Source organism: Argopecten irradians, chromosome 1, assembly GCF_041381155.1.
Source record: "Argopecten irradians isolate NY chromosome 1, Ai_NY, whole genome shotgun sequence".
Classification (NCBI taxonomy): Eukaryota; Metazoa; Mollusca; class Bivalvia; order Pectinida; family Pectinidae; genus Argopecten; species Argopecten irradians.
In genome coordinates this window covers 15,360,896-15,378,416 of record NC_091134.1, presented here as the reverse complement: position 1 = coordinate 15,378,416, position 17,521 = coordinate 15,360,896, and the positions used below count along the sequence as shown (strand labels likewise).

Genomic DNA, 17,521 nt, shown 5'->3' with positions numbered 1-17,521 from the left:
GTAAACTGGGAAAAAGTGGGTAAAAAAAAATAAAGCTTACTTGTTCTTTTTCACTGCTTATGATTTATTGTGCTGTCTTTTCAGACATTCAAGTTGTTACCGTGGCAACCCATGCCAATGATGGACTCCGACGATACATGAAATCAGCACAGAAGTATGGATTTGATGTGAAGGTATATATAGAATATAACAATAAAAACATATGTATTATTGGTTTTAGGTTTTATTAGTTTAATGTACAATTAACAGCCAGGTTAATGTTTGTGGAGGAAAACTGGAGTACCCAGGGAAAAAACAACGGCCAGCGGGCAGTTCCTGGCAGAGTGACTGCCCACATTTGGATGGCGAGATAAAAACCCACATACTGACCATTGGTTTGTGGTTTCTCTAGCCATACTCTAGTTTTCCTGTATTTTCCAAAACCTGATATTCCCTTAAAAGACCCTGACTATTACCGTATTCGACCCAATAAGCGCCCATGTCCCTATAAGCGCCCCTCCCCCTTTTTAAGGCCTCAATTTCAATTGCCCATGCATAAATAAGGACCAAAAATACATAAAGCGGTATAGATTTGCAATCATTTCGACTTATTAGCACCTTTTCATTTTTATATCAATTTTTTAAGCGCCCTGGGCGCTTATTGGGTCGAATACGGTATGTAAAACAATAACAAACATAGTTGCATACACCCTGCCCATGGTAATTTTGAACTGGGATATGTCGGCTTTATATGTATACCATGTATGTTCCAATCTTTAAGTGGGGAGGAGAGGAACTTATATAGAGGACATGTCAGCTGTATATGTATACCCCGTATGTTCCAATCTTTAAGTGGAGAAGAAGGAACTTATATAGAGGACATGTCAGCTGTATATGTATACCCCGTATGTTCCAATCTTAACGTGGAGAGGAGAGAAACTTATAAAGAGGACATTTCAGCTGTATATGTATGACTTTGGAAACTTCCGGAGCAATTCAGGTTTATATAGTCAATAAAGAAAGTGACAAAACGGATAACTTTTAGTACCGGCCACATATTTAAATTATTTCGCATTATCCTAGGTCCTAGTTGTACGTTGCACTATCGCTTACTAAACCCTGTGAATATAGACCACAATTGCTGCAGTTCTAATTAAAGATGCTCCACCACCAACAGAGCATAAATGATATTTCATTATTTGAACAATAATTGGTGTTCAATCGTGTATATATATGTCTAATTAAAACAAAAAATAATATAAGATCATTTATTTTGCCTTTGGTGCATGCGCAATGAGTACTTCATTCCATATAGGATATAGTGACACGGAATTTTTTCGGGATGCAATTCATTATTTTTCCATTTTTAGCTCACCTGGCCCGAAGGGCCGGTGAGCTTATGTCATGGCGCGGCGTCCGTCGTCCGTCCGTCCGTCAACATTTCCTTTAAATCTCTACTAGTCATAGAGTTCTGCATGGATTGTAACCAAATTTGGCCACAAACATCCTTGGGGGAGGGGAAACAGAACTTGTATAAATTTTGGCTCTGTCCCCCCTGGGGCAGGAGGGGCGGGGCCCAATAGGGGAAATAGAGGTAAATCCAATAAATCGCTACTTGTCCTAGAGTTCTGGATGGATTGTAACCAAATTTGACCACAAACATCCTTGAGGGAGGGGGAACAGAACTTGTATAAATTTTGGCTCTGGTCCCCATGGGGCAGGAGGGGCGGGGCCCAATAGGGGTAAAAGAGGTAAATCCTTTAAATGGCTACTTGTCGTAGAGTTCTGAATGGAATGTAACTAAATTTGGCCACAAACATCCTTGGGGGAAGGGGAACAGAACTTGTATAAATTTTGACTCTGGTTCCCCTGGGGGCAGGAGGGGCGGAGCCCAATAGGGAAAATAGAGGTAAATCCTTTAAATCGCTACTTGTCCTAGAGTTTAGCTTGGATTGTGACCAAATTTGGCCATAAACATCCTTGGGGGAAAGGGAACAGAACTTGTATAAATTTTGGCTCTGATCCCCCGGGGCAGGAGGGGCGGGGCCCAATAGGGAAAATAGAGGTAAATCCTTTAAATCGCTACTTGTCCTAGAGTTTAGCTTGGATTGTGACCAAATTTGGCCATAAACATCCTTGGGGGAAAGGGAACAGAACTTGTATAAATTTTGGCTCTGATCCCCCAGGGCAGGAGGGGCGGGGCCCAATAGGGGAAATAGAGGTAAATCCTATAAATCGCTACTTGTCGTAGAGTTCTGAATGGAATGTAACTGAATTTGGCCACAAACATCCTTGGGGGAAGGGGAACAGAACTTGTATAAATTTTGGCTCTGACCCCCTGGGGGCAGGAGGAGCGGGGCCCAATAGGGGTAATAGAGGTAAATCCTTTAAATCGCTTCTTGTCATAGAGCTCTGAATGGAATGTAACCAAATTTGGCCACAAACATCCTTTGGGGAAGGGGAACAGAACTTGTATAAATTTTGGCTCTGGTCCCCCGGGGGCAGGAGGGGCGGGGCCCAATAGGGGAAATAGAGGTAAATCCTTTAAATCGCTACTTGTAATAGAGTTCTACATGAATTGTAACCAAATTCTGCCACAAACATCCTTGGGGGAAGGGGAACAGAACTTGTGTAAATTTTGACTCTGGTCCCCAGGGGGCAGGAGGGGCGTGCCCAATAGGGGAAATAGAGGTAAATCCTTTAAATCGCTACTAGTCATAGAATTTTGAATGGAATGTAACCAAATTTGGCCACAAAAATCCTTGGGGGAAGGGGAACAGAACTTGTATAAATTTTGGCTCTGATCCCCCAGGGGCAGGAGGGGCGGAGCCCAATAGGGGAAATAGAGGTAAATCCTTTAAATCGCTACTTGTCCTAGAGTTTAGCTTGGATTGTGACCAAATTTGGCCATAAACATCCTTGGGGGAAAGGGAACAGAACTTGTATAAATTTTGGCTCTGATCCCCCGGGGCAGGAGGGGCGGGGCCCAATAGGGGAAATAGAGGTAAATCCTTTAAATGGCTACTTGTCGTAGAGTTCTGAATGGAATGTAACTAAATTTGGCCACAAACATCCTTGGGGGAAGGGGAACAGAACTTGTATAAATTTTGGCTCTGACCCCCCGGGGGCAGGAGGGGCAGGGCTCAATAGGGGTAATAGAGGTAAATCCTTTAAATCGCTTCTTGTCATAGAGCTCTGAATGGAATGTAACCAAATTCTGCCACAAACATCCTTGGGGAAAGGGGAACAGAACTTGTGTAAATTTTGAATCTGGTCCCCAGGGGGCAGGAGTGGCGTGCCCAATAGGGGAAATAGAGGTAAATCCTTTAAATCGCTACTAGTCATAGAGTTCTGAATGGAATGTAACCAAATTTGGCCACAAACATCCTTGGGGGAAGGGGAACAGAACTCGTATAAATTTTGGCTCTGGTCCCCCAGGGGCAGGAGGGGCGGGGCCCAATAGGGGTAATAGAGGTAAATCCTTTAAATCTCTACTTGTCCTAGAGCTCTACATGAATTGTAACCAAATTTGGCCACAAACATCCTTGGGGTAAGGGGAACAGAACTTGTATAAATTTTGGCTCTGATCCCCCAGGGGCAGGAGGGGCGTGCCCAATAGGGGAAATAGAGGAAAATCCTTTAAAATGCTACTAGTCATAGAGTTCTGCATGGTTTGTAACCAAATTTGGCAACAAACATCCTTGGGGGAAGGGGAACAGAACTTGTATAAATTTTGACTCTGGCCCCCCGAGGGCAGGATGGGTGGGGCCCAATAGGGGAAATAGAGGTAAATCCTATATATCGCTTCTTGTCCTAGAGTTTTGTTTGGATTGTGACCAAATTTGGCCATAAACATCCTTGGAAGAAGGGGAACAGAACTTGTATAAATTTTGGCTCTGACCCCCTGGGGGCGGGAGGGGCGGGGCCCAATAGGGGATTTAGAGGTTAATATTAAAATTCCTTCAGAAAAGAAACAATGAACCTGTATTCAGAACATTACTTGGCATTACAAACCAGGTGAGCGATACAGGCCCTCTGGGCCTCTTGTTTTAACTTGAAGTAAAATTAAAAGCTCAAACTTTTCAATGGTGGTAATGATGTAAAGAAAGTAACTTTTGTAACTGAAGAAAAATACTAAATCGTCTACTCCTGTTTTTGATAGTGAAAATGCCATTTGTCAGCGGTGGAGCAACTTTAATATTTATAAAATTACACAGCTTTGTGTGAGAGAAATAGTCCCAAGGATAATGAGCGAAAGTGCTACATACACCTGTTGCAGAGGATGATTTCATAGTGAAAATTAAGGTTAGAAAATATTGAGTGAGCACCAAATGTCTAACAGACATATTTCTAGTTAAAACTTGGTGTTGACTTCTACTTCCTTATTTACAGAATGTACTCTTATGTTTTCATTACAGTCTGCACTGTAAGACAACATATGTACTTTAGCCTAAGGAAGTTTTCAATCACTGGTGCTCCTTTTTAATTGTAACAGAATAGCCAAGTGCAAATTCAAGTCACTACCTCCCCTGTATTTGATTTTGAATTAGAGAACCCTTGATTTTGATTTCCTTTGTTCCTTCTATATATGTTAAAGGACAAATCTACACATACTTTAAAACTTAGCTTTGAAACTCACTCTGTATAAAGACAATCTTTTAAAAACTTTAAAAAAACTTTTAAAAACTTTCGGGGCCGCGGTGGCCGAGTGGTTAAGATGTCCCGACATATTACCATAAGCCCTCCACCTCTGGGATGCGGGTTCGCATCCCATGTGGGGCAGTTGCCAGGTACTGACCGCTGGCCGGTGGTTTTTCTCCGGGTACTCCGGCTTTCCTCCACCAACAAACCTGGCAGGTCCTTACATGACCCTGGCTGTTAATAGGACGTAAAACTAAACAAACCAAACCAAATTTAAAAACTGCTGGATCCCAATTGGTTGTTTTCAAAATAATTTTAACTTTATGCAAAGACCATTTTGTCCCATGCGTGATCTTTATAGACAGGGTTGACCATAGATTAATTCGTAGTTTGCTTTACTATTTTGCCAAGTCTGGAATAAAAGTCAAATTTGAAATGTATGTTTTTCATATTTTAGTGCTCATATAACGTAATGTATGATAATATCCAATGGTAATTTCTCATGATTTTGCACAAATTGAAAAACAATTAATGTAAAATATCATGATTAAATAGTCAAAAAGATTTTATATTATTTGTACTCTACAGGTTCTTGGATTTGGGCAGAAGTGGGATGGTGGTAATATGGAGTTAGGAATCGGTGGCGGTCATAAGGTTAACTTACTGAAGGAAGGAATCCAGGAGTTTGCTGGGCGGGACGATCTTCTCCTGATGTTCACCGATAGGTATGTATTAAGAAGTCGTGAGAATTCATTTCAAATTAAATAAATATTAGATATGTTTCATGAGTAGGTACTTAACAATTGAAATATCTGGCTGAAAAAAATTGATATGAAGGTTATTGGATGTTACATATTCTGCATACGGTATGCATATTAAAGAGTTATCTGCCCTTTTAGGGGTATCGGAAATTGTCATTAAAATAAACTTTGTTACTTTCTATGTGAGATAAGATGTTACACTTACAAACACATCATGTATTAATTAAAACCTAACCGCATGGACAGAAAAATACATAAAATGTTATTTTGCATACTATACCAATGAGCTATATATATAAATTTCGCCACACATTTGACGTCACACGTGGCACGCTTTCCAGTCATCGCTCATATTTTAGCGTTCTGCCGAACAGCATGGATACATTTTTGTAGATCCGGCCTTCGGCTGCCACTTGCCAAGGGTACATTGCACTCCATTGTGCTGTATAGTTTAATATTTATCTACTTTGTCTCGCATTACTGTTCGTATCCTATTATGTAATCATGTTCGTTTTGTATGTCTTGATAAAAGGGCAGATCGCCTCGAAAATTTGACAATTTTGTTTTGTCCACACGGTTGGAATTACTTCCTTGTCCCTTATGTAAATAACTAAATACAGAATTCATTGCCAGGCTGTTGTAATTATGTTAAAATTTTGGGTATCATTTTTCAGAGTTAAAGAAATTCCTGTTTTCTGTAACATTCATTCAACCTAAGATCCTCTTTAAAGTACTATTCCATCTTTACATATTACATAGTTACCTCCCTTGAGGGCAGAATTACAGAGTTACCTCCCTTGAGAGTAGATATATTGTGACGTCATTATTTTGTAAGCAAAATTTACACCATTTTGTTTAAATTGTATGACTTTAAGCTCACAAATATGTGACATCACATTCAAGTGCAGACAACTCTGTAATATGCAATGAGAGATTTTTAAGTAAAGGTAAAAGACATGTATGTATTGTAAAAAAAATCTACAGTCAATATTTCAAATTGTATTTGGTGATTTAACAATTAAAAAATTATTTATTATGATTTAATGAACAAATGTTTGATTTTTCAGTTATGACGTTGTATTTACCAACACTGCTGAAGAATTGGTCAAGAAATTTAAGAAATTTGATGCTAGAGTTGTGTTTTCTGCCGAAGGGTTCTGCTGGCCGAAGGATGAGTTAGCTGTGAGTATACAAATTTATTGATCTTTACACAAACACATGTACATATCATCAGTTTATACAGCTATGTTAATTGTAAGGTCTCCTGTAAAAGATCCACAAGGATTAAGGTTTGTTGTCTTGTGTTTTCCATTTTGATATTTGCCTATTAAGTCTGTTGAATCAAATGGTGGGTGAAGTTTCGTTGTAAATATTCCAGTACTGAAAAATGTATTGCATTAGAATTATTGTAATATATTGATTTTGCTATAATATCTATTGCCATCCGGTATTTGGTGAAATTTGAATAATTGAAGTTCCAGATAAATTATGTTCCATAAATGAAACACTGCTTTAATATGTACAACCATCTTTTTTTGAGTTCTCTCCCTTGAAGCAAATTTCAGTCATGGCTTACATCATGTACACCATTTTGTATTTAACAATATTTTCTGTGATATAGTAGGCAACAAATGTATAAATGATCATTTTTTCAGTAAAACAATAACACATGCATTGATATTCATGTTTATTTTATTTGAGTTCCATAGCGAAATTAAGATTTACAAAAGTTAAAACACAATGTATGTTCAAGTTATACATCGATATTCACCAAACTCCAAAAGCACAGCCGAGAAAAAGGCCAGGTTTTATATAGATATTATAAGTCTTAATACTTATCAGACAAATTGGAACTACATGATAAATATATACAAGATATGAGGTTTATAAAATGTCTTCAGCTACATGTATATCAATACTAGATGTGATATATCATAACTAGATTTGAATGAAAAACTGTCGTTTTGGTTGTGATTAGAAAGAAACATTCATATACTTATCACAGATATATCAAAACTTAGATATAGGACTCAGTACCTTTATGCAATCAACTCGTAATGTAAAAAAAAAACATGTACCTTTATGCAATCAACTCATAATGTAAAAAAAACAAAACAAAAAGGCTCATGGAGATATAAAAATCTTGGCATGGACTTATACAATCAATTCATAAAACATTTGTAAGTCATAACAAAGCAGTATGTTTAGAAATTAAAGATATAAAATCTAATCCTAAAAATAAAATATCACAGATCATTTATCAATACTGAGAAAAGATATTTAATTAAAACATTTTTATGATCTCAAAAATCAGTCAAACTTTTAATATTGTCAATGCTTTCAGTTAGACAAATATTTGATAGCTAATAAGCCAAACAAGTTCAATAGTTTATGTAGAAGGTAGCAATGGAAATATAGAGAATTTTAATTGGTCATTAATTAATTTGTTACAGTTGGGAGATAATTACAAGTTTGAGGATCAATATTCTATAGTGTAGATATTTACAACAAAGTGTCATAATTAATACAATCGTGGAAAGATAATTGGTCTTCATATAATCATCATAATCAAAAACATAGATTCAAAATAAAACATTCTGGATAAAGTTAACATGATTCTGAATAAAAGCACTTTGATGATTGGCACTTATAAAACACATTAAGTAATTGATAAAGAAATATGCCTTTATTGATAACACAGGAAAAAAAATAAAAATACAAAATTCTACTTCTATCACAAAGTTGACAATTATCACAGATTGTAAACAATAAAATAAGCACATACAATAAGGGCTGGTTAATCAGCACTTATCACAATCAATGACTGGGGATTTTGAATCTATATAGCTACATATGATTAGTTACATATAATTCACCCATTTGTTTATAATTTCACAGAGACAGTTTTCATGATCACATGAAATGGCGAAAGAATCATGATCATCATCCATGCAAAATTAATGACTTTTACTATATGACAAAAACTTGTGAAAAAAACATGTAATATAATATTTTGTTTATGTCTATTACTGTCTGTTTTCCTTAAAATTTTATCAAATTTAAAAGCTGGCACAAATCTGATTTTATAAATTATATTGGTACAGTATATGGTTTTACATTTGTCTATTTGTAAGTTAGCTATGACGGGTGAATGGTTTGACAAGGTGCACATGATTAAAATAAAATGTTTTCCCGGTATTCTGTTGTTATTTAAATTACAGTACTGGAGTGCCTAGCTACAGGAAATTAAAGGGCTGTGAGATTTAGAAAAGATTGTAATTTGATCTTCAGACACTGTTGTAATTTTTTAGAGGATTCTTTTTTTTTTTTACCAAATCTTTAAAATTCAAAGCCTTTTCATTATATATTCACTTGAAATATAATTTTCAAAATTTAACTTACTTAGTACATTTGATAGCAATTACAGTTTATGTAATGATAGATATTACAGTGATGCAATTTATCTACTACAATGTAGTGTTTTCAAAACTGTTTTCTTTGGAATGAGGTAATATATAGACTGGTGCCTGCAGATTTAGGAGAAACATAATATTGTTCATTAGAGTAGAAAATAGGCTGATGTGTAAAAACAAAATGAACGGAAAAAAGTTTGGGATTATATTAGGGCATAGCTACACTAGATAATGAGACATTGGACGTCATTGATCAGCCTTTGGGATATACAGTCTAGTTTTACTTCAGAGCCTCCTGTCCAGTACTTCAAGGTCCCACTTTGATATTTAGTGGTTAAGAATTTACCGGTATATGTCAGACAGACATTTGGTAGTGAAGGCATTGTTATATATATGTGATGCATGACCCTGAAGAGATTTAAGATACAACATTTTTGGTTTGATATTGCTTCAGTTTAGGTATTCAGTATTTCTCATTCTCCGCTACTACTTCAGCATAAGTTGGGGGACCACTTGGTTGTGTCTGTGGTATATAATTTGGGGGATACGGTGCAGCGGACTGTGGAGGCCCAAAGGGTCCTTTGGGTGCTGATGGCCCCTGTTGGACTGGTGGCCCCATTGGTGGCCCCATTGGTGGCCCCATTGGTGGCCCCATTGGTGGCCCTGGTGGTCCTGGGGGTCCAGGAGGCCCAGGTGGCCCAGGTGGTCCAGATGGTCCGGGCTGGCTAATATGTGCCTCTTGATGAGGTCGAACGGTTGGTCGCCTCTTTTTGGTTGAACTTACCACCATGGCAATAAAACAGAGGGCACTCAAAAAAATGTCGAAAAAGACGATCAAGGTAAAGGCAGCCAGTGCAGCACTGGGTCCAATACTTTGGTTTATGGCAATCTGGTTTGCAAACATGAGACAGGATAACAAAATAGAGAAGAACTTATACAGAAAGAATAGCGTTCCAAAACTACTGATCGTGTCAAAGCACTTGCATGCAGAATTCCTTAGTCCTTTTCTACAGCAGAAATTCATAATCACAGCCACGATCATTAATGTGGAGATGACAAGGAAAATGCAGACAAAGAGAATCCAGAAAAGAGTTATAGGGTAGAGGATCTGGAGGAATATGAAAACCCCAAGGTCAAATGAAAAACAGAACAACACCCGCAGGAAAAATATCAAAACAAAGTTCTGTTGGATTGGGTAGTTTAGTTTGTGAATTTTATCACTGAGCGTGTAGAGGACGCGTAAGGTGAGGTCAAGGACGGGGTAGGAAATACGGTCCGTGATGGGTCTGGCCAGGTAGATCTCGTCATCAACCACCATAGACAAGACCAGGAACTTACAGATAAGGAACAGGAAGTACAAGACCACCCCAATGATTACAAATGCAAGGAAAATGATGCCAAATATGATTTTGCAGACAAACAAGCAGTCATCGTCAGTACGAGTTTCAGTCGTGATGATGGCGGCGGTGTTGGATGATTGTATGACCTGAGTCTGATTCTGTTGAATGGTTTGATTGATTGTAACATTCTGAGCTGCGGGCGCATTGATATTGTTCTGGTGCTGTTGTGCCCCAGAGATTGCATTGCTGCTGTTGATCATGCTGACTATGAATTTTATGTAAATGACAATTAAAAAATATAATATCAAAATTTATCACAGATATTTATGTTGAATACTATGATTACTAGAGATAAGGGAAGATATTCACATAGTAGAATTCGTAAACTAGCTCATTTAGTGATTGCAATTACTTGTTTCTGAAATATCAAGAATATGAAGTTTGCTTAATTAGGAAATATATTACTTTTCTTTTGTTTCAATAGGAAATATATTCCTGTGCTTTTGTTTTATTAAGAAATAGATTACAGTTCTTTGAGCTTGTCCAACTCTTTTTTAAATATATATATTACTGAAAACATTATTTTAACCTGTTTAACAAATTCTTATATATAGATTTTTTTAATTTCTTTTGATTGTGGTAATTTAGATCCTGCTGTGTCTTAATGTGAAATTTAGATATTAGGTTACCTTGTTTTTGATGATTTACTGGCCAATTCTTCCTTAGTTACAGTGGAGGAATACCAGTATAACTAGAACACAAAATGTATATTCAATGAAATAGGATATCTGATAATCCAATTTTCAGAATGTTTAACTTGTTTCTTGATTCTCATTAAATGGAATGTGCTGATACTTCCAATCAAACTGAATTGAATCCCCTAGTCTGTTTTCTCAAAACTGAAATAAACATTTTGCTGTTTCCAAAGCCCGTCTGTTTTAAACCGTAAAAGTTTTGGTGTTTCAAAGGTTTTTAGTTGTTGATCCAAACATACACACTACAGTAAATTCGGTGATGTTTCCAAAGCTGATATATTCTAATGTTTCCAAAGTCAACAGTAGTTATGTTGATTTTCTAGCACACACAGTTACTTGCAAGATGTATCCAAGGTGATGAGCATATCTTAGTTTTTAGAAATATAAATTTCCCGAATGATATAGTTGCTGGCTGATATGAATTGCACAGAAAATGAGTGTTTGACTTCAGTTCAATTCTTATTAAGTTGTTGTTTTTCCGCTATTATGTTCACACTTTTACTTGGAACATGTCTGCAATATCATTTCGTGCATTACATTTCCTTTGTTTGTAAGCTCTCATAAGTATGTAGATTCATAGATTTAAGTAAGTTTCCAAGAAATCTTCTTGTCCTTTTTGAAATGTTTCGACTGTTTCACATAGAAATCAAAGAATTTCCCCAAAATGTTACAAGTTGATTGTTGACACTTCTTTGGTTCCTATAGCTTCTGTATCAGTTACTGGATGTTACATTGAACTTCACTACCTTGGCAGACTTTGACCCTTTTCTCGAAGGTATTAAGAAATCTTCAAGCAATTTTCTCTTCAGAAATGAACAGATTTTGCACCAACTTTCATCAATTATGAAGAAAAGTTTGAAAAATACTACTTTTAGAGATGAGAAGAGCCAACAAAGCTTCAAATTAAGCTTTTGGGTCCAAGACCCAGGAATTACTTGTTATCCTTCTGGCTGGGATAAGTTTTGCTGGAATGAGGATATACTTGGTTGCTACAACAGTCGGCTGTTGCTAATCATATACCTGTGATGGTATGTAACTTGTTTGTTAGACATGTATAACAATGTCAGGGGGAGCACAGTTTTCTGCGAAAACTGGAACTTAACAAGTTATAACCTGACAGACACAGTTGATAATGTATCAAAATTCATGATCATGTGTCAATCTGTGCACGCACGAGAACTGTCATTGGTGGGATTTAATTATCCATAGGTCTTTCCACGAAAACATTTTCGGTTAAAGATGCTCCACCGCTGACAAATGATATTTTTTCACTATCAAAAACACGAGCAGACGATTTAGTATTTTTCTTCAGTTACAAAAGTTACTTACTTTACACCATTACCATCATTGAAAAGTTTGAGCTACTTATTTTACTTCAAGTTAAACTTACAAAAAATAATTAATTGCATCCCGAAAAAATTCCGTGGCACTATATCCTATATGGAATTAAGTACTGATTGCACATGCACTAAGGGCAAAATAAATAATTTATATATTATTTTTTGTGTTAATTAAACATATAAATACACTATTAAACACCAATTATTGTTCAAGTGATTAATATCATTTATGCTCTGTCGGCGGTGGAGCATCTTTAAGGATTTAAAGATGTATGATTTAAATAAAGTTACAATGTGTACCAAGTCAATAGCTTTGAACACATTTATTACTGTGCTGCCTTTTATGTCCATGTTGCATTGCTTTAGATTTTAAGAATATTGTTTTATTATACCTGGATGCCTTGCAAAAACAAAACATCTTACTCACCTGGTCATTTAAACAATGGGATGGTTATCTATCAACAACTTATGATATATGATTATAGTTTTATTTGGCAGAACGTATCCCTTTGGGGTTGGTTTTTAGATCTGCACAAATAAATGGTGTTGACCTCATCAAGGGCAAAGCTTTAACAAAGTAGTAGTCAAACACGTCTATAAAGTTTTCTGTGAAAAATGGAACTTGATAAGTTATAACCTGACAGACACAGTTGATAATGGATCAAGTTTCATGTGTCAATCTGTGCACCCATGAGAACTGTCATTGGTGGGATTTAATGATCCATAAGTGTTTCCACGAAAACATTTTCACCAAACAAAGAATAAGGGTTCTTTACTTACAAGTCAATGTTGAATTCTGTGATTTGAAACATAAATTTATACGGGGAGGTTGCTGTGTCGGGTTTTTAGCTCACCTGGCCCAAAGGGCCAGTGAGCTTATATCATGGCGCAGCGTCTGTCTGTCCGTCAACATTTCCTTAAAATCGCTACTAGTCATAGAGTTCGGCATGGATTGTAACCAAATTTGGCCACAAACATCCTTGTGGGAAGGAGAACAGAACTTGTATAAATTTTGGCTCTGACCCCCGGGGGCTGGAGGGGCGGGGCCCAATAGGGGAAATAGAGGTAAATCCTATAAATCGCTACTTGTCCTACAGTTCTGCATGGATTGTAACCAAATTTGGCCACAAACATCCTTGGGGGAAGGGGAACAGAACTTGTATTAATTTTGGCTCTGACCCCCAAGGGCAGGAGGGGCGTGCCCATTAGGGGAAATAGAGGTAAATCCTATAAATCGCTACTTGTCCTGGAGTTCTGCATGGAATTAAACCAATTTTAGCCACAAACATCCTTGGGGGAAGGGGAACAGAACTTGTATAAATTTTGGCTCTGACCCCCTGGGAGCAGGAGGGGTGGGGCCCAATAGGGGAAATAGAGGTAAATCCATTAAATTTTTACTTGTCATAGAGTTCTGCATGGATTGTAACCAAATTTAGCCACAAACATCCTTAGGGGAAGGGGAACAGAACTTGTATAAATTTTGGCTCTGGCCCCCCAGGGGCAGGATGGATGGGGCCAAATAGGGGAAATAGAGGTAAATCATATAAATCGCTACTTGTCCTACAGTTCTGCTTGGATTGTGACCAACATCCTTGGAGGAAGGGGAACAGAAATTGTGTAAATTTTGGCTCTGATCCCCCAGGGGCAGGACGGATGGGGCCCAATAGGGGAAATAGAGGTAAAACCTGTATTCAGAACATTACTTGGCATTACAAACCAGGTGAGCGATACAGGCATATAGTCATCATGCTCCTTCCGTCATTGTGCGCTGTGTGCCGTGCATAAACTTTTCATTCAAACAACTTCTTCTCAATAACCGGAAGGCCCAGGGTACTCATATTTGGCCTGTAGGTTGCTGGGATAAAGAACTACCAAGTTTGTTCAAATGAATGACCTTGATCTTCATTCAAGGTCAAAAAGGCTAAAATCTTTAAACGACTTCTTCTCAAGAACCAGAAGATCCAGAGTACTGATATTGGGCCTGTAGCATGCTAGAATGAAGGGCTACCAAGTTTGTTCAAATGTATGACCTTGACCTTCATTCAAGATCACAGGGGTCAAATAGGCTAAAATCCTTGAAAAAAACTTCTTGTGAATAACTAAGAGGCATAGAGACCTGATATTGGGCCTGTGACATGCTGGGATGAAAGGCTACCAAGTTTTATTCAAATGAATGACCTTGACTTTCATTCAAGGTCACTGGGGTCAAATAGGCTAAAATCTTTAAAAGACTTCTTCTCAAGAACCAGTAGGCCCAGGATACTCATATTTGGCCTGTAGCATGCGGAGATGAAGGGCTATCAAGTTTGTTCAAATAAATGACCTTGACCTTCATTCAAGGTCACGGGTAAAATATGTTAAAATCTTTAAATGACTTCTTGAGAATAGCTCAGAGGCCTAGAGACCTGTTATTGTGCCTGTGACATGCTGGGATGAAGGGCTACCAAGTTTAAATGAATGACTTTGATATTCATTCAAGGTCACAGGGGTCAAATAGGCTAAATTCTTTAAATGACTATATTGTCTTGTGCTAATAGTCAGATGACCGTTAAGGCCCATGGGCCTCTTGTTCTGAAGTTGTCTTAAGATGATTTCTTTTCTGGAAATGATAACATCATTAATGATCATTGATGGGTGTTTAAATTCGAGCAAATATGGAGACTGATCTCATTGTGCTTGAGGGCAAAAATAGGGTCAATTTGGCTATTAATTTGACTGGCATCTTTTCTTAAACAGAGCCATGGATATTGATCATGTTTCAGAGGTAGAATTGGATTGGTTATCAGGATTCACCAAATAATTCAATTCAGTATTAATTATCAAGGAAACTGATGGACAGGACTATTGTTTGTTATTGTTTGTTTGTTCTTCATATCAACAATAAGGAACAATGTGACATATTTAGCTAGTGAAGAAAAGCTGGAGTACCCATAGGAAAACCACTGACCTGACAATGTAGAACACATTTCCAACGGCACTGTTTCTCATACTAATTTATTTTATCATATTAAAAGTGCATTAGAGTCCTTTATTTTAATGATTAACCTTTTAATAGAACATTAATAAAGCAAACCAAATTCATATTTGATATATTTTATTTGGCCAGTACATTTTCATTGAAATTACAACAGAAAACAATATGTTTTAAGATAAGGCCTCACACACACAATCAGTTTTTTATATAAAATGACACACTATAGCGATATGCTAAAAGGCACATACAAATATATGTTATTTAGAAGCATCACAGACAGTCCATATTAATTTGATACTATTATGATGTGTGTAAAGTTGACCTTTCAATTTCGTTTTGTGAATTTGTCCAGACACTGTTTTGTCCCTCATTAAACAATTAACAGTATGTATAATAGCCTCATGCTTCATAAGACCATGTGTTTGACCTTGAGGTGTAGATTTGTCCTTAGGATGAAAACTTCTCCTTCATATAGAATTTGTTCCGAAAAATTTGTCCTTGCTGTCAATATTTCTACTTGATGTATAGAGTTGAATTGGAAATTTGTAACAGAAGTTTTGTCCTAAAAACTTAGCTTTATTTTGTAGAGCCAAATTTTTTCCTGATCATATGTGAAGTCATCTTAGATATATGAAGTCTTGAGACATCAATTTGTCCTGGAAGTGATATGTAATCTGTTAGGTTGGATATACTGTGCCTCCCCGATGACTTTTACAATGCTCGTATATAAAGATCGCTATGACAACCAATATGAGGAATATGTCAAGGGAGACAACTATGATCAGTATCGTTTCAACAGTGTTAAAAACAGCCGATTTAAACCGCAGCATGTAGACGAATATCATTACGGCGTGGGTTAAAGAAAGCGTTTTGTACAGAATGAAGAATCGTTCGTAATGGGCTGCTATGTTACAGTAACAACAGCCGTCAAAACATTTTACACAACAGAAGTATAGGAGATAAAACACGATCCAGAATCCTGCCAGTACTACGGCGTAAATTGGTAGGAATACGTAGACAAAGAAGTTGCTTAAACCACCCATCTCCCAATACACAAGTAGGAAAATTATTTCAGCAAAATCCAACAGGAAAGAGACAAGCACTCGAACCAAGAAATTGATGATGATTGACTTTGAGTAGATCATTTGCATAACACGTAATGTCAAATCGACGACTGCCACCTCAATGAAGTGTGGATAGGGGCCGTCGATTTGAATGGTTTTTATTGTGAAGAAACCCATCGTTGTTAGAAAGTACAAATGCTTCTGAATATAGATTCACTTTTTAGGATGATGAAGAAATGTTTTTGTCTAGCTGATTTTGGTTCTGTCGAGCTGGACAGTTTTTTACCAGTACGGGAAAAAATTGCAACTTCAATTTTAAATCTTTGAAGTTATCTTCTCACAATCAGTCTTGAAGCTCTATACTGCACTTGTAAGTTGCACTGTATGTTGTAGTTCTTATTTCACTTCAGTAAATTATTTCTGATATAAATTTATTTCGGTTCAATTTTTTTTCGATAAGGTGATCATTATCCATCCCAGAGATCGTAACTTTTGATCAATAAACACTCCAGTGTGTTTACATTTGGTCATGAGATCAAAGTCACTCAACAGTTGATTTGATTCACTCAATTAATATCCTTCTGACCCTAAAACCACTTAATTAAATGTTAAGTCTGATCTTCATCCACTCCAGTGAAAATCAATTTTATCTTAATTTACTTAAGAACAAAGAAGTAAATAGTTTCTTATCTTAAGAATTTCATAATTTCTTGTCTTAAGAAATTCATTTCCAGCGAATCACTTTTGATTTTGATCTTCATTCACAAACTAGTAAATTCTGACCTCTTTAATGAACTCCTGTACATTTCCTTGGGTGTGATCACTGTAGTAATATCTTTCTTACTTTAATTATTAATCCACTTGATTTTCTCTGATCTTCTTTCCATTTGTTGGTTACCTGTTTGTATTGATGACAACTATCTCTAGGGAACCATGTCTGTATGTGTATGTGTACTACACATGTACTAAGTCTTAGTGCAGTATATAGAACTATAATATACATTCTTTTTGTCATATTACCTGAATGAATAGAAATGTATATAAATGAGGATCTTCTATAATAGCAAATATACCTGTGTGTACATACCAGTTATGTGGTTACTGACAATTAAAATGAAGAAAAATTACTTTGGATAATATAAAACTTAAATATTTTGTTAATATACCAAAATGTCTGGAAAGAAAACTGGTATAGGACTAATATGAAAATTTCAAAATGTTCAGATATTCATTTTGACGCTGATAAAAAAATAT

The 17,521-nt window shown here is 36.6% G+C and overlaps 1 protein-coding gene across 1 annotated transcript in view; it reads left to right on the top strand.

Annotated features, from left to right (window-relative positions):
* Window positions 1-17,521, top strand: part of LOC138314695 (procollagen-lysine,2-oxoglutarate 5-dioxygenase 1-like) — a 47,394-nt gene that overhangs the window by 5,780 nt on the left and 24,093 nt on the right. The window contains exons 2-4 of the mRNA XM_069255211.1: window positions 85-173; window positions 5,209-5,345; window positions 6,449-6,563. Coding sequence (XP_069111312.1) covers window positions 85-173; window positions 5,209-5,345; window positions 6,449-6,563 — 341 coding nt within the window. The remainder of the gene's footprint in view (window positions 1-84; window positions 174-5,208; window positions 5,346-6,448; window positions 6,564-17,521) is intronic.